Source organism: Tachysurus vachellii, chromosome 3 (assembly GCF_030014155.1).
Source record: "Tachysurus vachellii isolate PV-2020 chromosome 3, HZAU_Pvac_v1, whole genome shotgun sequence".
Taxonomy (NCBI): Eukaryota; Metazoa; Chordata; class Actinopteri; order Siluriformes; family Bagridae; genus Tachysurus; species Tachysurus vachellii.
Genome location: NC_083462.1, coordinates 9070946 through 9090602, shown reverse-complemented (window position 1 = coordinate 9090602; position 19657 = coordinate 9070946). Strand labels below are relative to the sequence as shown.

Sequence of the window (19657 nt, the reverse complement as noted above, 5' to 3'; positions counted from 1 at the left end):
TTCCGGATAGAACACTGTGCTGTGTTCAACGTTCCGCCAACGAACTCACCCAAATCACCCCGAGATCATTCAAGTCGTAATAATCGTAATTAAATTGTTTCCTACAACTTTAGAACTCGTTTTTTTTTGGCGTGAGTACAAGTTCAGAGGCCTTGGTCAAGTCAAGTCAAGAAGCTTTTATTGTCATTTCAACCATACGTAGCTTTGCAGTACACAGTGAAATGAGACAACGTTTCTCCAGGATCATGGTGTTACATAGAACTAAGACAGAGCTATAAGGACTTTAGTAAGTTAGTCCTAGATACATAAAGTGCATCTGTGTGACCTGGTGCAAACAATGCAGGGCAAGACAGACAAGATAGTGCAGGACAAGACAAAAAGACAGTACAGGAGAAGACAGAAAGACAAACAAGACAGTGCAGGACAAAAGACAAAGACAGTGCAAACAGTGCAGGGCAAGACAGACAAGATAGTGCAGGACAAGACAAATGACAGTGCAGGAGAAGACAGAAAGACAAACAAGACAGTGCAGGACAAAAGACAAAATGGCAGTGCAGGAAAAGACAAACAAGACAAAGACAGTGCAAACAGTGCAGGACAAAAGACAAAAAAGACAGTGCACTACAAAAGACAGTGCAGGGCAAAAGACAAAAAAGGCAGGGCAGGACAGAAGACAGTGCAAACAAAAAATGTAAGACATTACACAAAAGACAATTTTTTATTGATGGGGAAAATAGGCGATATGAGACATTCTTTTTTTGTTTCATCAACTTTTTTTAAATTTGATTGATGTTGCAACTGATAACATTATACAAGCAGACTGTACAAGTTAAAGACAAAACATTGCATAGATTTGTAGAGTATAGTCTGTATACTTTCTTGGACAGGGCACAGTAGCCTACAACACGTCTGAGTGCAAAGAGCGATTACATACTGTGCATTTTACCCACTCTTTCTGATTGTATAAAGAAAAATCAGTTTTTTAATCGGTCTCTTTAAAGTAAGATTATGAATTAAATAATTTACTGTAAATTATAAATAAAGATTTATCTATATTGCTTTCATCGTTTGTTGTTCTACAAATAAGAGATATTTGTATATATTTTGTAAAATATTTGTTAAAATATTTTTTTATATAAAATATTAGATTTTTTTTAAATTATATATATATATATATATATATATATATATATATATATATATATATATATATATATATATATATAATTTTAAAAAAATCTAATATTTTATATAAAAAAATATTTATTGTTTTTTTCAATAAATAAAAATTAATAAAATACTGTTTACAAATGTACTTCATTTTTAATTTCATACATATTTAGACATCTTTTTATTTATTTAAATCCAGGGCAACGTTTTAGCAAATCCTACGGCTAAACTACAAATAGCACAAATGTAAAGATGTAGTGTACTTTTTTAAGGAAAGAACCCATTGTACGTTACTGTATCTAGGGAACCTATGTAGGGTGTAAGGAAGCGTTTGGAAGTGGGCCGGATTGGATAGCGTACGGAACTGTTTAGAGGGATTAGCTAGCTTTAGCGAGCTAGCTGGCATCACAACACTGGGTTTGGGAGGTTGACGCTGCTATTTTATTGTAATAATAGAAGGAAATACGGTACGTTGTTCCTGTGGGAATGTTTAATTGTTGTGTTCTTTTACATACCTGTCGTGATAGAGATTTAAACCCCGCTTGTGTATGCTAAGCTAACTCGTTAGCAGGCTCACAATGAATGCCGGTTAGCTGCTAGTTAGCATTGTATTGTCGTGTTATGTATCTATAAGCATCGAAGATACCTTAGATACCGAAGACCCGAGCAGTATTTACATGGTGTTTGCTTTAATATCTCACTTCTTATAGATATAGCAACGCTAAACCTGTTTTTATATCATTTTAACATTGTGTGTGTGTGTGTGTGTGTGTGTGTGTGTGTGTGTGTGTGTATAGGGTTCCATGGAGGAGTCTGGAGAAATTAATGTGACTGTTAAAACTCTGGACTCTCAGAGCAGGAGCTACACAGTCAGAGGAGAGGTGATGATGTGCTGGAATGATGATTAAATACCCTCAATTATAGTTACAAATATATTTCATGTAATATTTTATACTAATAATAATTGCTTTGATTGTTACAGCGTTGCCTAGTTATGATTCCAAACTAAGGATAAGAAGCAAAAATGGTGTTTATTTGTTCATGCATCGACTCTAAAGAAAAGAAGCGTCATAAAATACATCGGTGGCTGGTTGGCTTTACATGCATTCACACCCATAATCCTTTTATGCTCGTGTACAAAGACACCTGGTCACTGTTGTATATTTATAATCACACCCTCCGGTGTCACCCACATGAGGATGAGGTTCACCTTTGAGTTTGGTTCCTCTCAAGGTTTCTTCCTTCCATTCAAGGGAGTTTTTCCTCCCCACAGTCACCTGAGCGAGTCACCTCAGACTTGCTCATTGGGGATAAACACAAATACATTTAAATATGTCTAATATTAATCTTGAATTTTGTATTCTATTAATCTTTATATTATTCTTTATAATAACCATTTTGTTCTATGTTTATGTTCTGTAAAGCTGCTTTGAGACAATGTCAATTGTAAAAAGTGTCATACAAATAAACTTGAATTAAATTGAATTAAATTGAATAGTAGACATGTCATCTCCTTCAGTCTTCAGAATAGCTGACTCTGTATTATTATATGTTTTTAGTTTTGTTTTTTTTTTAATCCGTCCTGTTGCAGTAGGGTTGTGTGTTAATGTGAGACACCCGATCAGAGGGCACCACTGAACGTCAGAATTATTCAGAGTACACAAACCTGTCCTGAATTTCACTTTCAACCTGAAATCTGGACTTTGAAACGATCAGACCTCAATGAGAAAGATATACATATGTATTTTCACAAGAAAATAAAACTGCTTAAAGTATTTGATATTTTAACTAACGACCTGATATTTTACGTCTCTCATCTCAGTGGACGGTGCAAGAGTTTAAGGAGCACATTGCCCCCTCAGTTGAGATACCGGCAGATAAACAGAGGCTGATCTACCAGGGCAGGGTGTTGCAGGATGACAGGAGGCTGACTGAATACAGTAAGTGTCCCTGCTCACGGGGAAACTTTTCACTGAGCTGCAGAAACCTGGCATTTAATGATAATCCGTTTTACTTTATGCTGATATTCAGCTGACAGTTACTACTGAACGAAGATTAACTACATCAGACTTGTTAAATTCCCTGACAAAGCATATTAAAAAATATATTAATACTGCTACTGTGTGGTAGACCCTAAATATAAAATTCTGAAAAAGTGTAATTTGCATTTGATATAAATATACACATACCCTATACAATAAAGGTTTAATTTATATTTGTGTTTGTAATTGGTCATTCATCCTAGTTTAATGTTCACATTATTGACTAGTTTGTTGTGTTATTCAGCAGCATACCCCACTAGTAAAGCTAATCCACAGCTAGTGTGACTAAACAGGATGCAGATAGTATGTTCAGTTTTAAGTGACGTTGATTTATTTTCCCAGTGTTGACCCTCTTGCTCTTTCTCAGATGTTGATGGCAAGGTCATTCATCTCGTCGAGCGGGCTCCTCCCCAGGCCACACAGTCCGGAGGTGGGGGAGATGCTGTGTCTGGCTCATCAGGAGGAGGTGGGGAAGGGTTATCTAGCTCAACTCATTCCTCTACCTCCACCACCCAAGGAACTCCGCATGACCGCAACGGTAACAGCTACGTCATGCTGGGCACCTTTAACCTCCCGGTGAACATCCTGGACCCCCAGCAGATTCAGGTTATTGCATTTGTAGTCTCAGACACCTTCAATGAATCAGAGCGATAGTAATTGAGCCACCTAGGATAAAAATGGGTGAACTGGGTCGACATAGATACAAACCTGCAGTACAGGATTCTTATCAGATCAGAATTCATGTGCATTTTTCAGTCTGATCAAATAAATGAATTTATACATGGAACAATAAACGATCCTGGACAGATCAGATCTTCTGTATGAATTCTGGATATGCATAGTATTAAAGTACAAAACCATTGCACCTACAATGACCTAACATCTCTAGGCACCTGCTAAAAAAAGATTCTGTATCTGTCGTATGTGCGTTCAGATGTCTGTGCAGCAGATGATGGCTGGTGTTGGGGATGGAGGGCGAAATGCCAGAGTCAGCACTAGCACTGGGGTAAGCTACAATTCTGTAACATCTTAATACATTGTAATTAGAGGTATTTCTGAATTATTGGGTTTCAAGTATTAGAATTATTGTGTTTGTCTAATGATTTGTTACTGAGCTTTGAACATGGCATGTACAGTATCCTTGGCAATGTTTTAGCTTGTTGATAATTAGGGTTTTATCTAAAATGTCATTCAGAGCAACGGAGCTGTGGATGTACATATTAACTTGGACCAGTCAGCTCAAAGTGAACCGAGGATAAGGCTCCAGTTGGCCGAAAACTTGTTGCGAGAGACGCAGTCTTTAATCCAAAGACTGGAGGTGTGTAATTTTCCTTACATAGAGAAAATGGTTACACTTCCTTTTTTTTTTTAAACAACCAAATGTGTTTCCTAAATTAAAATGGTTTAGATGTAGTCTTTGTACAGTATGTCTATTGAGCTAATCTTGTTATTATTATGTTTTAGAGTCAAGCGAGTGAAGGATCCACCCAACAGGGACCTGCTGATTCCTCTTCATCAGCACAACCAATGGACACTTCCACACCTCCACCTGCTGCCTCTTCTTCCTCTTCTTCCACCTCCACACAGACAGAAGGCCCTCCTCACTCTGGACCAAAGTAAGAATAACTCTTTTCTCATTGTGATTTAAAACAGCTAGTTAAATTTGCTAAACTGGTCGAATTCCGTCAATAAATGTGTGTAATTGTGTATGTATGAGTGGGTGTGGCTTATAAATAAAACATGGCACATTCAAAAAATCACTGACCACCACACTGCAGCAGTCTGAGATCTTTTCCACTGTTGTGAACTTCTGTAATCCTTTGCGTAGTGTTTTTTTTTCTCACAAAAATGTGTTTTGCATAAACGTTTATTAACAACCCCAACGACTACCATTAGACTTCAATTTAATTGTGTTTACAATAAATGGGAATTTTATATGCTTTTATAAGTAAAAAGAAATGAGTTGTGATTCTTGTGTACAGTAATTAAACATATACTACAGGTGCATAAGTAGTATATTAGTATGCATAAGTATTTGTTTAAACCGTACTCTTTACTCTAAAGCTTCTGTCTGCATATTCAGGGTCAGACCATAAATGTGAGAACAGTTTCGTTGACTTTTCATCTTTGTCCTCAGCCACCCAAGTCCATCAGAGCTGATGGAGGTGCTCTCAGAAGTGCGGAGGGTGGAGGAAAGGCTGCGCCCCTTCATGGAGAGAACTCACTCCATTCTGGGTGCAGCCACTTCTGCCGATTACAACAACAATGTAGGTGCTTTATTCCCTCCTTCTTTTAAATGTTCTTTCATGTTTCAAATGAATCCTTTCAGGAATTATTGTTGTTAAATTTAATTAAGTCTAAAAATGTCTCTGTCTTTTGTGTAACAGACACAAGAACGTGATGAAGACCAGCGCACTCTTAATGTAGTTGGCGAGTCCCTTCGGCTTTTAGGCAACACCTTGGTTGCTTTGAGTGATCTTCGGTGCAACCTGGCCGCACAGCCTCCCCGCCACCTACACGTGGTTCGGCCCATAACCCACTACACATCACCTGTTCTGCTGCAGAGTGGTCTGCCTCATATACCAATACCAGTGAGGAATCTTATCTTTTAATATTTCACCATTTACTAAGTGTGTGGAACGTTGTGTTTTTCCGCTGTAACGTTCCACAAACAATTGTTGAACTATGGACTTTTGAGTGTTCTTCCGTTTACATGTTCCTGACATTGTTTTATGCAGATGAACATCGGAACCACTGTTACAATGACTTCTAATGGCAGACAGGCAGGTGAAGGTCAGACTCATCCATCTCAGCCGTCTGGCCAAACAGAGGAACATGATCAGGCACCGTCTACTCAACCCAATGGTGCCAATCAGATGCCTGGTCAGGGGACGCCTCGTGTGATCAGAATCACTCACCAGACCATGGAGCCTGTGGTTATGATGCAGATGAACCTGGATGGTAAATCTCTGATAATTGTGTGTTTTGTGTGTGTGTGTGTGTGTGCGCATGTTCATGTTAATCTCACAACTGTAGCTTAGCCAACCATTCCTGGTCTGAAACGTAAGAATCACTACTTTTGGCGATTGTACATGATTCTTTGTGATATTATATACGGGAATGCTTTCAGACCTGGACTGGGAGGCATTAGTGTTAATGCTAGCCACTGATCTGTGCATTTTTATGCAACAGATTCAGGCAGTGAAGCTCAGGCCCCAGGCCAACAGAATCCCAACGCTGCTGGACAGACTGGTCAGTGTCCACTGCTCATAGTGAACACCAAATGTAGACATGCTGACATTAACAGGCTTTAATGCAGCAATATTTGGGGTCTATGAGTTTACTTGCACCAAACACCTTTTTGCTGACTCTTGCTTCAATATGCTACATATCTCATGTCAAGCTCTCTAGTAGATTTATCCTTAACACTCCATCTTTTTCCAAAGGCTCAACTCCATCCATGCACATCCCTGGCTTGCCACCTGAGTTCATGCAGGCCATTGTGCATCAGATCTCCCAGCAGGCTGCTGCAATGGCCACTGCAGCCTCAGTTGGTCACCACGGACATCAGCCAGGCACTCCTGCACCAAATGCCCCCAATGGAGAAACACCATCTGTTCCTCCACCTCCACAAGCCAGAGTTGTCATCACCCGACCCACCTTTACCCCAAGGATTCCTCAGCCTGCTGGGACCAGGGCAGCTACCATCAACCTGCGTGCATCAGTGCCACCCACCACCGGCCAACAGCCTGCACAGGTAATGAGTTATTGCAGACATTTTCATTTTGTTTGGCGTTGACATGATTTGTAGATATGTCTGTTTTGTAAGATATTATAACACAATTCACAATTTCTACAATAGGGCCCTATGGCTAATTCTCCTCTCACTCAAATGGTGAGTGGTTTGGTCGGGCAGCTGCTAATGCCGATGCACACAGGTGAGATGCTCATTATAGGCAACTTCTACTCCTTAAAAAATAACTAATACATAAATGCAAAAAAAAAATTTATCTTCTCGAGATCCATGACTTGAATCTAAAATAATTACGAAGAAGGATCAAATATTGGCATCATTATCTAGCTGAGCCTTCTTTCTTACGCTTTGATAAATTACCGAAGGCAGATACTTGGGTTTATGTATCCAATCAAGCAGGAGACACATCTGATATTCTATCAGTTCAAGATCGACTGACTAAACAGGTGATATGCAGTGACACTGGCCCTTCAGCTATAACTCTTAAGACATTTTCTCAACAGGTGATCAAGCATCCACTGGATCTTCATCCCATTCGTTCTCCTTTTCTACCTCTTCCTCCTCCTCCTCCTCCACCTCTACAACCGTCCCTTCCTCATCAGCCAGTACATCTACACATACCTCTGCAAACACCACCAGCACAGCCCCAACGGGTCAGTCACAGAACGAGGGTCCGGAGGGGAACTTACCCCACCTGCTGGGCTCTCTCTTAGGTGGAGCTGCCGGAGTAGGTGGGAGTGTTTCCGGAGGCTCTCCCTCCATTACTGTGACATTGCCTGGTGTTCCTGCCTTCATCCAGGGCATGTCTGAGTTTATCCAGGTCAGTGTTGATTTACTGAAAATTTTTTTAAGACATTTATTAGACATACATAGAAGCACGAGTACTTGCAAATAAAGCCGATTCATTTGCGCAGTTAATTTTGATTAACGTATAAAAGGTTGTTCTTTTCCAATTTCCAATAATTTGTAGATGTACACAAATGCACTTTCTTCCTGTTTTCCTTGCAGTCCAATCAGCCTGTGTTTCCTCCTCCCCCGAGCCAGCAACCTCCACCTGCTCCCTCTGCTCCTGCTGCTGCCCCTTCTGCCCCGTCAGCAGCTTCTCAGAACCCTCCTCATCCTCCGAGCGGAGGAGGGGAGACGCTGAACCCGGAGCTGTTCACAGGCATAGTGCAGGGTGTGCTGTCCACCATGATGGGTTCTCTAGGGGCCAGTCAGGGTAACAGCGAGAGCATTGCCCAATTTATTCAGAGACTTTCTCAAACCAGCAATCTCTTTACTCCTGGAGCTGGAGATGCTGTCGGTGAGTGAGTGGTTGTGTTCCTTCCTATGTGTAGGCTTCATTTGTCATGTTTGCTGCATCATTATAACAAGCTCTTTACTCAGATGTTGTATTTACTTTGTGTCATTCCTATTTCTGACTTGGTGGCAGGTTTCTTCGGAGATTTGCTGTCCCTGGTGTGTCAGAGTTTCTCCATGGTGGATATGGTGGTGTTGCTGCATGGCAACCACCAGCCTCTAAGTCGTATCCAGCCTGAACTCGCCACCTTCTTCAATGAGCACTATCTCAATGGACAAGAGCCAACTGATGCCAATATTGCTGTATGTCTTGCTCTGTTTCTCTTTTGGAAATCATTAAGCACAATAAAAACAGAGAAAACTTTTAGCGGGTTAGTTGTATGTAAAAATGACCTATAGTACCGTACAGTTTAGCATCTAGCACTAAGCAGTGTCAGTAAACACCGTGAGGAATAAAACATAACCTGTTTATTTACAAATCTCCGTGTTTCTATAGACAAAGTAATTATTAAAATGAACACATTATTATAAACGTATGATTTGAATTACAACCTGAACTATCGTCAGTAGGATTTTCCCTTCGAAGCCCCTTCTCACGTTAACGAACGGGTCGTTTAATTCTTTAAAAGTGTTTAGAGCCAAACGACATTTGAACGTTTCCTTTTAGAACGCTGCTGAAGATCTCATCAACGGACTGGAGGAGTATATCGCTGAGAGTTTTGTGAGTGTTTATTTAAATCTCTTTCAGAGCTATCATGTCAGACTGTTTCACTTCAACAGGTGGCTGATGTTTACTGTGGCTAATGTGATTCAGTCCACAGTCACAGTTCGTGAGGGAGTGGACATCATCCAAACAAACATATCTTTCCTCAGACAGCAGTTCACCCGCATGGCAACACACATACTCCGCTGTTCAGGTACTTGCATATACAGCATGTACAATGCATCGGTTTATACCCACGGTTTTTCAATCTGCGCTTTATCTCCAATATTAACTGTCTAATGAAAACCGAATGACTTTGTTTTTTCTAGATCACATGTTTGGTCCTCGCTTGCTGTTTCTGTGCACTCAGGGTCTGTTTGAATGTCTGGCTCTCAACTTGTATTGTTTAAGAGGAGAGCAGAGAGCGCTCACAGCTGTCATCAACCATCGCATCGTTAGTTCATCCTAACATCTCTATACGCAATCTATATGCACTATCCGTGTGCTTGATTCATTTCCCTGAAATGGATGTATGTATGTATACAGAGAAGGATGTCTGCAGAAGTCAATCCCAGTCTGGTGAACTGGTTGACCAGTATGATGTCCATGAGACTGCATGTGATCCTGGACCATAACCCAGTTACAGAGGACCAAATCCAGCATTATGTTCTCTACACACAGGTCAGTTTCTCCTAAATACAGGCTTCAGAAGTCACGAGTGTATTTGTGCATACGCACGGTACTGAATATGCGTCTGTTCATTTTCCCATCTCCAGCCAGAGTCAGATGCGAGAGCAGAGTCCAACATGGAGACAGTCCAGCAGACCGAGAACGTGGAGGTATGAGCATGTGTGATGCAAGTGTGATGTTTATTTGATTAGTAATGCTATTTGTGATCTACCAGCGGTCACACCAATAGAGTAACACAATAATATGCTATTTAAATGGAGGTTTTAAAAAGTAATGACAATTATTACAGATGTCTCCAGCACCTGCCACCACTGCTGAGGAGGCCATTGCACCTTCAGGAGAGAGGCCTGACTCCAGACAGCCAGCTCCAGATCTCACTTCTTTGCACAGGCCATCATCTGTGAACACACGAGAACCAGCTGGAATGGCACCTAATGGGAGGGATGAGGCAGGAGCAGAGGCAGAGCCGTGGGCAGCAGCCGTGCCACCCGTAAGACTTGCACGTTATTTTTTTCCTATACAAGATTGTGATTGTGATTATCATAAACCACTAAGAGCTGAATGGGTAAAAGAGGTGTGTGTGTGTCTGTTTATCAGGAGTGGGTGCCCATCCTTAGGCATGACATGCTGTCTCAAAGGAAAATAAAAGCTCAGCCTCCACTGTCTGATGCTTACCTTCACGGAATGCCAGCCAAGAGGAGAAAGGTAGAAGCTTTTTTTTTTTTTCTTCTTTTTTTAACGTGTACATTAAAAGCCCAATATTTAGTTGTTGTTTTTTTTTATGTTCCCCAGTATAAAAGAGATGTTATACTAACCCTAGTCTGTGTTATCTGATAGACCGCACAGGGTGAGGGACCACACCTTTCTCTCTCAGAGGCTGTGACAGTCGCCGCCAGAGCAGTAGGAGCACGACCCGTCGCTACTTCAGACAACCTGCAGGGGGAGCTGGACACACCGGAGCTGCAGGACGCTTACACACAACAGGTGACCCAAAAATAAAGGACCTGGTTTGCTTGGCTGCACACATTCCGTTAATCCATTAGTTACATCTACAAGAAAGGGCAATCAGACTTTAATCAGACGGCTAATACGTTCATCATTTGTCTACCACCGAGTAGAGTTTTGAGAAAGCATAAGAGTTAGTTCTGCATATTTATTCAGTGTAAAAAAAAAAAAAGGTTTGTATTCATATTCATGAGCAGATTCCCCTTATTTTCATCTCTTTCAGATTAAGAATGACCTAAGGAAAAGAGTTAATGAAGATCCAGACTACAATTCTCAACGTTTCCCAAACACGCACAAGGCTTTCTCTGAAGACTCTTAATCTCATCGTTCAATTTTTGCACATCGTTACAAGTTCAGATAAAATATTCGCTGTATGCTCTGTAGTCAGTCAAAAGAGGAGCTGGATTCTTCTGTGAAAGGGGCCGACTCTTATATCCTACGTTCGGTGTGCAATAGCCACAGAAGGCTATTTATTGTTCTAACGTCTCCGTGGACCCGATGTCTCGCAATCACATTTTATTTGAATGGATTTCTTCTGTATGTCCTTCATGCAACTTCAACGTGCCGAAACCTTTTGATCACCATGGGACGATGTGTCAACTTTGTGAAATGTGCGGCAGTAAAATCCGCCTCGCTTCGTGACGGCTAAGATTCAGCAAAGCTCAACTTTATACACATGAAGCGTGCACTACATGGAGGCACCACTGCAGCAAACATAGACTTCACCAGGAGGAAGACTTGTTCTAATAAATGTAGAGGTCAGGAAACCCATAGCCAGGGACACTCGTAGCATCAGGCTTTCTTTGTAATGTAAAATAGTCAAATATTGTTGTAAAGATTTGTTTTAATGGTTGCAATAATAGCAGCTCTCCAGCACCATGTACACATGAAGTAAGAAATAATTCTGGCTTGATCATCCGAGTAGGTCTAATTGTAATTTGTATTATAAACACATTAGGCAGTAAATCTGTTCGAACAGATGTGTGTTTAGTGATAGCAGAGCAATTACGTGTGATAAGCTTTTCCACTGTATCATCATGCTTTACTCAGTCTCTCACCAGTCAAATTCCCTACTTTTAATTGTCTTGAGAATACATACTGATTATAAACATGATAATTCTGCAACAAAACCAGTCCCAAATCTCAATCTGCGTGTTTAAAACTTTGCAATGTCTGAATCATGATGTAATAAAATCCATGCATCATTTTACTATTTGTTATACTTAAAAAAAAAAAAAAAGAAATGGTTGGGTTTTTTTTTTTTACAGCAGAATTTCCCCTTATCTATTAAATAGAAAGATGCTTTTAAAATGTATTGATTAATGCATTGAAATAGTGGGGGGAAAAAAACAACCTCCAATGTTATAAACGATGCCTGTTCACTTTATTATCCACATTTTCATACCAGAATTTGGGTTACTGACAAATCATACATTGAGGAAATAAATAAGCATCACAGCATCAGACCACAGATTCAGTTTTCCTGTTGAATTTTTTGTGGGATTATTGTTTATAACTTGTCTGCTCCATGGAGCTTTAAGCTAAATTTAAAGCACTAGGATGTAGGATGTGCATTATTATAACGTTTTTGTTTTTTGTTTTTTTTTCTGAAAATCGAATTGAATCGCAATTCTTTTTAAAATCTTGTCCAAAAAAGTTTGCTCCGAATATAACACTGATCAGTAAAGCAACACAGGCTAACAAACAGGCTAACAAATGCACACATTTATGCTACCAGCATATATTTATACCACTTATATATTTACCCCGTGTTATGGAGTTACCTGAGCTGTTCTATGCCTTATGGACGTTCTCGTAGCTGAACGATCACAAATCCCCAAAGCGACGTTCCAACGTTTAAACGAAAAGCCTTCTCAGAAGTGCGGAGTTTATAATAACGGTAAAGTGGACGTTCATAAGAACACGGGTGCGGTGGTCAAGCGTCCACAAACTTTTGGCCGTATGTTGTATTATCTTATCTATAATCCTGAGCTCAGTTTGGAAAGAAGGCAGGAAATTAATTCAGCAACACATCTGGAATCATTCAGCTCAGTATTACTCAGGTATTGATTAGGATATGAAAAGCAAAAACAAATACAGTAATAAAGCCATGGCTGTGTTTCATTCAGAATTATGGACTGTCCTTTTCCTGTCACTGATATTTTGTAAAAGCAGAACTTTTTTTCCACTAAAAGAGCAGTTTACAATCAAGGTATAAATAAGTGTAGAAGGGTTGTGTCTTTTCCAAGAGTTCTGTTTTTTTTACTACACTGTCTAGGTTGCCATTTTCTACCCTACAGGTGCACTTTGTAGGTATACGGTTACTTCTGATCAGATTGGTTCGACGTCATGGCGTTAAACTTCTCCGTGCCGTTTCTGGTTCCTCTTACCAAAGATGTCAAACCAGCCTCAGTGCGTGTCGCGCTATCAACTGGACGCCTGCTACATGTACCTACGCTGATGATACCTGATACACTACCGACGTCTATGTGCAAGACTCTAACAGGAAAATGCGTTCAGACAGAAGAGCGTATATAACAAAGTGAGTTCTTACGACTAGGCGTTTTCCAGGCGATTCTAGTAGGATTTGTATTGTCAAAAGTGTTCAAAGGACATTTTTAATCCATCAGACGATGTCAACGTTACTCGACTGACGTTGCAAATATATGAAACATAATTATTACTAAACGTATAAAACACTGACATGCTGTTATATGAAATCTAAGCCAATCAACAACCAGGTGGATGGATGAGCTCTAATGGAAAAGAACATCCAGTGTCTTATACCGCAGGAATTTGTGAATTATTACGTTAATTATTAATTACAGAGCCAAACTGTACTTTTTATCCACTAATACTTGCGCATGATTAGAAAACAGCAGTGTCCTTTGTTCTGAAGACTTTCCTATTGTGGAGACTGTTTCAAAAGCTCTGACCTCGGATTGCCGTGGTATAAATTATAACACTGCCAAAATTTTACTGCTGATTGTAACTGAACCCTTACGCTGTCCTGTGCTTTATGGTCGGTGCTACAGCAAAGACAAACCCTACTTCAGCTTGTGTATAACAGGTATTTAGGAGCTATGGACCTGCCTTAAATAAGTGTATCTGTTCTGACTCGTTTTAATTGTCCATCTAAACAAAACTCTCACATTGTGGAATACTTCATGAGGCCATTAAGGGTAATTGCTCCTCTATCTGCTCCTCCACCACCAAGCAGACTAGTTCCTTATAAAAGGCAGGTGTGCAAAACAAACGTTAAAGTTGAAATATTTATGTAAATCTTTACAGTTTGATACAGAACCTAATTTTTGAACAAAGAGCAATTGGTCTGCATTTTAAATACAATACTCTTAACAAATTCCTTCTAGAAATCTCCACACGACTGCGTTTAAGACAGTTGTTTTCCTAAAGGTAAACAGTATGTATGAACTGGCTTAGGCATGTGTCTTTTTTTTTTATGGTCGCCGGTTCTGTTCTACAGGATTATTTACCATTTCCATGTTCCTTTCTCCTTCCCTATAGATTTTAAGCTGTACAGTAAACACGATGGAAGTAAATGGTGTCGCGAATCCTGCTTCAACCTACTTTTTACAGAGCATTTGGGATGTCATATGGTACGGTATCAATGAATATTCAACAGGTAAGAGAACGCATAGACGGGAGGACGGGTTTCATCTCCTATTTTGATACCGCTGTTTTTATTCGTTCTTCTCTATGAAAAGGTCGTCTAGTCCTTTTCGTCGTCGACAGAAAGCTATATTTTTCTCTCTTCCCGCACAATCTATGTGCAGTGCCATGTTCGTTAATCTTGTGCCTGTCTGAAGGAGGAGAGGAACATTGGGAGAAGATTAAATGCTGGCCGGTCTTCTTGAAGCCCCAGAGCCGCCAGAGCTCCCGCCAACAGTACTGGCACTTTCGGCAGCACAGGTGGTTGAGCCTGCATAACCTACACCAAAATAAAAACCAGCAGTCAGCATAAGAACAGACATGACTCCACAGCTCTGGTTTAAAATGTGCTGCATTTAAAATGATAGGAATTTAAACAGGTTTCCTAAGGACTTTGCTGAATTCTGTTTAATAAACCCCTTTAAGTTTTGCTGCACTCAAGCTTTCCACCTTGTCATCTCAAGGCATTTTTCTTTTCCTTGTCACCTCTGGCATGTTTGTTAGGGATGTAAATGCTTTATGGCACGTTTAAATGAACTATAAAAGCCTTACCAACGTGACCAACACTGACGACTCTACCGCAAATTATTCACCAGCAACAAAAACACATTCTTTTCTCTTAGAGTTTGTCCTTGTAGCAGTGGGACTTTTTCTATCAAATATATTTGAAGATTTCAAATGTACAGAAATGCACGTTTCAAATCAATTATTTACTGAATGCCCCAAAAACTACCATTATAGACAGATGTTTCGGTAACAGAGATATTTTCTCCTTTAATGATGGAAATATATGATAAGTATACATGAGAAGGGGGACACGGTGGCTTAGTGGTTAGCACGTTCGCCGCACACCTCCAGGGTCGGGGTTCGATTCCCGTCTCCGCCTTGTGTGTGTGGAGTTTGCATGTTCTCCCCGTGCCTCGGGGGTTTCCTCCGGGTACTCCGGTTTCCTCCCCCGGTCCAAAGACATGCATGGTAGGTTGATTGGCATCTCTGGAAAATTGTCCCTAGTGTGTGATTGCGTGAGTGAATGTGTGTGTGTGTGCCCTGCGATAGGTTGGCACTCCGTCCAGGGTGTATCCTGCCTTGATGCCCGATGACGCCTGAGATAGGCACAGACTCCCGTGACCCGAGGTAGTTCGGATAAGCGGTAGAAAATGAATGAATGAATGAATATACATGAGCAAACGATAAAGGTGTTTACCTTTTCAACTTTATGAACATGTATGAGTCCGTCAGAGCCCAGATAGAAGGTAGAGAATGCGTCAAAAGTTCTGTGAAAAAATAATTAATTAATTTAAAAGTAAATAAATAAATAAAAACATGTTAATGAACCAGTCAAATTCTGAGCTCCTACCTGTAAAACTGGCTTTTATCTTTCTTGTAGAAGCGAAGGAAAAGAGTGTGAAAGGGCAAACCCTTGACCCTCCAGCGCGCTTTAATGGAGTTGTCCTCTGGGTGCTTGGTCAGCTTCAGCACTTCTAGCCGTGCGTCTGCATAATAGCACAGGCACATAAGTCGCCACAGCGCCAGGGTCAGCTGATACGCTACACGGCCTCTAAGGAGAAAGAGAAGAAAAAAAAGCAGTGTTCTAAAGACTGAAGACTCCTGACAGACAAAATGCTAATTAAACAACATTTCACAGAAAACTTCAAGATATCAATAATTTCACACATTTTATAAATCCGCAGAGTATCTACTTTTGTGTTTTCTATAGAAATAATAACATGACAACATGTTCGTCAGATAAATCTGTCAGAGCTGCTGTTATAGAAAATTCATCAACACTTTCCAACCAATCAGATTTGAGAATTCCATACAGTACCTGGATTTCATGTTGAGAAGGTCATTGATAAATTCCATGTTGTTTGAATACATGCTGTAGTCATGATTCTTCAGAAAAAAACTGGGAAGCTGAAACGAACGTTCATTTAACAATAAAGTTAATGATAACCTGATGGTAAAGTTGGGTCTACAAACAGATGTAAGAAAGCCTTAGGAACAGAAGATTACCTCAATCCTAAGCTTTTCATACATCAGTGCCAGTTTCTCCTCATTCTCATTGTCCTTCTCAATGGACCCTTTGTCCATGCTAACCGCCTCTGCGTAACTGCAGAGTGAGCTAAAAGTATGTGGAAAGAAGACATGTCCAATTCTCAGCGTAGCTCCAGTCTCAGGTACAGGTGCTGTTCCAGGACAGTGGAAGCAATAAAAGCATGATCCTAACATGAAAGGTGCTGGGCATCCTTCTGCCTCAAACAAACTCCGAAACGAACTCTGCTCCTGATCCGGTTTTTGCTCAGTCCTTGACATTCCAACGATGCTAATATCATCTTCTCTTCTTCCATCAACAGTGGTTAAAGGGAAAGAAAAATCAGTGAGTCGGTTGGTGCCCAATGCCAGGAGCTCATTCAGCTTGATTTGTCCGAACAGGGAAACCTCCACCAGTGAATGCTGATCGACTGCTTCCCTTGGTTTGAGCAGGACACATGTGCCAAGGGTCTCCGCCCAGTCTTCTTCTGGAGTTTGTTCTCTTGGCTGGGACACATGATGACATGGGTTAGGCAGGGACAGTTTCTGTACAGACTGATAATGTAGGCTGTTTGGAGGAGCCAAGACCCATGAGCCACTGCTCAGAAATCGACAGGGGGCGTTTAACCGCACCTGCAAATAAAAAATCAGAATATATTACTCAATGATTCAAGCAATGTTAAAAACACTTTTTTTATAGTCAGTAAAAAACAACATTAATACAAGATCTTTAAAAACAGATACCGGTCAAATATGGCAAAATATGGCATAGTGTCCAAGTGGCTTTTGGCAAATATCTGTTGTGTGTGCAAATGTGCCACACATGTCTACACAGTGTGTTTGCATTATGCAGAAACTAAAAACGAAAAACCTTCGACTAGTGGACAAAATGTGTAAACGCAGGTAAACTAATCATGAACCACTCCCACCTCACCTCATCCACCCATCCTGCAGAATAATAGACCATAACTGAACGGACGTTAATGAAGGTGTGAACAGGGAACAGATAAAATCTCAAATAAAATCATATCAAATATATCCAAACTCTGAAAGGAAATATGTCTTTAAGGACCATAGTAACCAACATTATAAGTCATTTTACAGACCTTTTGTCAAATCAAATCAACTTTTACATACAGAGTACGACATGCAGTGAAATTCTTTTTGCATCTGTCTGGTATTCAAACATAAGCAATGCACTTTGGGATAAAAAAAAATATAACCAAATGGAGGGAGATAAATAAAATAAAAAAAGTATAAACTGTATTAAATTAAAAAAAATATATAAAAAAAACTATATAAAAAATATGAAAATATAAGTGAAAAAGAATGTATATACATAAATATACATAAATGCGTATGGTTTTAATTATTGTCCTTAAAGTGTCCATGTGAAGTATGGTTTGTATAAAGTGGTACTGTGCTGTGCAAGTCCAGAGTTAAAGTGACAGTCCAGAGTTAAAGTGACAGTCCAGAGTTAAAGTGACAGTCCAGAGTTAAAGTGACAGTCCAGATTTAAAGTGACAGTCCAGATTTAAAGTGACAGTCCAGGGTTAAAGTGTCAGTCCAGAGTTAAAGTGACAGTCCAGAGTTAAAGTGACAGTCCAGAGTTAAAGTGACAGTCCAGGGTTAAAGTGACAGTCCAGGGTTAAAGTGTCAGTCCAGAGTTAAAGTGACAGTCCAGAGTTAAAGTGACAGTCCAGGGTTAAAGTGACAGTCCAGGGTTAAAGTGACAGTCCAGGGTTAAAGTGACAGTCCAGGGTTAAAGTGACAGTCCAGAGTTAAAGTGACAGTCCAGAGTTAAAGTGACAGTCCAGAGTTAAAGTGACAGTCCAGGGTTAAAGTGACAGTCCAGGGTTAAAGTGACAGTCCAGGGTTAAAGTGACAGTCCAGAGTTAAAGTGACAGTCCAGAGTTAAAGTGACAGTCCAGAGTTAAAGTGACAGTCCAGAGTTAAAGTGACAGTCCAGATTTAAAGTGACAGTCCAGAGTTAAAGTGACAGTCCAGAGTTAAAGTGTCAGTCCAGAGTTAAAGTGACAGTCCAGAGTTAAAGTGACAGTCCAGAGTTAAAGTGACAGTCCAGAGTTAAAGTGACAGTCCAGAGTTAAAGTGACAGTCCAGAGTTAAAGTGTCAGTGCAAAAAAAAATTTGTGCAGAAAAACAGTGATGGGGAAACGGGACCAAGTGTTAACATACAGGGTCTGTCTTTTCAGTCAATATTAATGTTTTCAGTATAAAATACAATCAGCAGATGGGACTGAAAAATTTGCCAAATCCAATCCAATACCCAGACAGAGTTTACGGCTATTGCTGCGTCTGATGAACCATATCAGATCGATCCAATCATGCCTAAAAAGCCAGTACATCTCACCTGCCATACGTTCCAGTTCTTCTTCTTTATCACAGGCTGGCAGCCATGACTTCTGTTGCAACCTAACCAAAACGAGACACCCCTTCTGCAGACAGCCATTCAGGACAGGTTGCTCAGGATCTTCACAGCATTAGATTACCAGCAAAGTGACATAGTGAAGCAAATCACAGGAACAGTTCTGGTTTCCCTCTAAACCTCTGCAATGCAGTCAAAAAGCCTTTGGGGTGGAAAAAAGAAACAGATCTAATTCATCTATGCCATTTTTTTGGATATATTCGTGCAATCAGAGTTTATATAAACCAAAAAACAGTCTGTGAATTTCAAAAATTCAGCATTGATATACTTTTATTTACAAACTGCTGCAGTCAATAAAAAGGTCACGTGACCTGTTCCTGACTGGGTGACGGCACCAATTTGTAATAAGTACAAAAATAAATGACTCAAATCAGATGATCTGAAAGCAATAAAATAGAGAAATCGTTCTACGTTCAATTTAAAGGGACTTATTATCTCCTACATGAGAACTACATGGCTCCTAATTGCTTAGTTTTTTAGCTCAATTACATGCTAGTAATAACATTAGCTGTATCAGGCTTTAGCACCAATGCTAACAAATTAGCATTGTTAGCTAACAGTCCCGGCTTTCCTTCAAGTGACCAACTTTAACACGTACCTGTCAGAATGGACTCAGGAGGAAGTGTTAATGTTGTGCAGTGAACCGCTTTATAATGCAATTACTCGAACAGCCGAATCGGTTGTTAACACTACACTAATGTCACATCTCTTTCAATGTCCTTCACTGAAATGATACTGCGCATGCGCAAATCCCTGTTCTAGACAAACGGATATGACGTACTCGTGTAGGACAGAAAAGGCTGTCATGCCCTACAGTCATGCATAAGCCATGCCTTAACATGGTCACC

At 40.2% G+C, this 19657-nt stretch overlaps 2 protein-coding genes across 3 annotated transcripts; one reads left to right on the top strand and one right to left on the bottom strand.

Moving 5' to 3' along the window:
* The first annotated feature begins 1505 nt into the window (after positions 1-1505).
* On the top strand, positions 1506-12134 carry bag6l (BCL2 associated athanogene 6, like). Of its 2 annotated transcripts, XM_060865650.1 has the most exons (25): positions 1506-1637; positions 1968-2051; positions 2993-3110; positions 3580-3818; positions 4147-4218; positions 4408-4530; positions 4677-4828; positions 5350-5479; positions 5600-5803; positions 5951-6173; positions 6405-6464; positions 6659-6969; positions 7075-7150; positions 7470-7786; positions 7975-8269; positions 8399-8568; positions 8933-8986; positions 9080-9182; positions 9298-9422; positions 9515-9649; positions 9745-9807; positions 9948-10148; positions 10256-10363; positions 10496-10642; positions 10887-12134. In XM_060865650.1, exons 2-25 carry the CDS (start codon positions 1974-1976, stop codon positions 10980-10982), a joined length of 3600 nt encoding a protein of 1199 aa, XP_060721633.1. In that variant the 5' UTR covers positions 1506-1637; positions 1968-1973; the 3' UTR covers positions 10983-12134. The 2 variants fall into 2 exon arrangements, with proteins under 2 accessions (XP_060721633.1, XP_060721634.1); XM_060865651.1 differs by lacking the exon at positions 6405-6464.
* Positions 12024-19573, bottom strand: c3h6orf136 (chromosome 3 C6orf136 homolog). The gene is made up of 7 exons (XM_060865652.1): positions 19408-19573; positions 18735-18951; positions 16346-16996; positions 16158-16246; positions 15690-15890; positions 15537-15606; positions 12024-14612 (listed from the first exon to the last, which is right to left on the bottom strand). Exons 2-7 carry the CDS (start codon positions 18831-18833, stop codon positions 14469-14471), a joined length of 1254 nt encoding a protein of 417 aa, XP_060721635.1. The 5' UTR covers positions 18834-18951; positions 19408-19573; the 3' UTR covers positions 12024-14468.
* Positions 19574-19657: the final 84 nt, after the last annotated feature.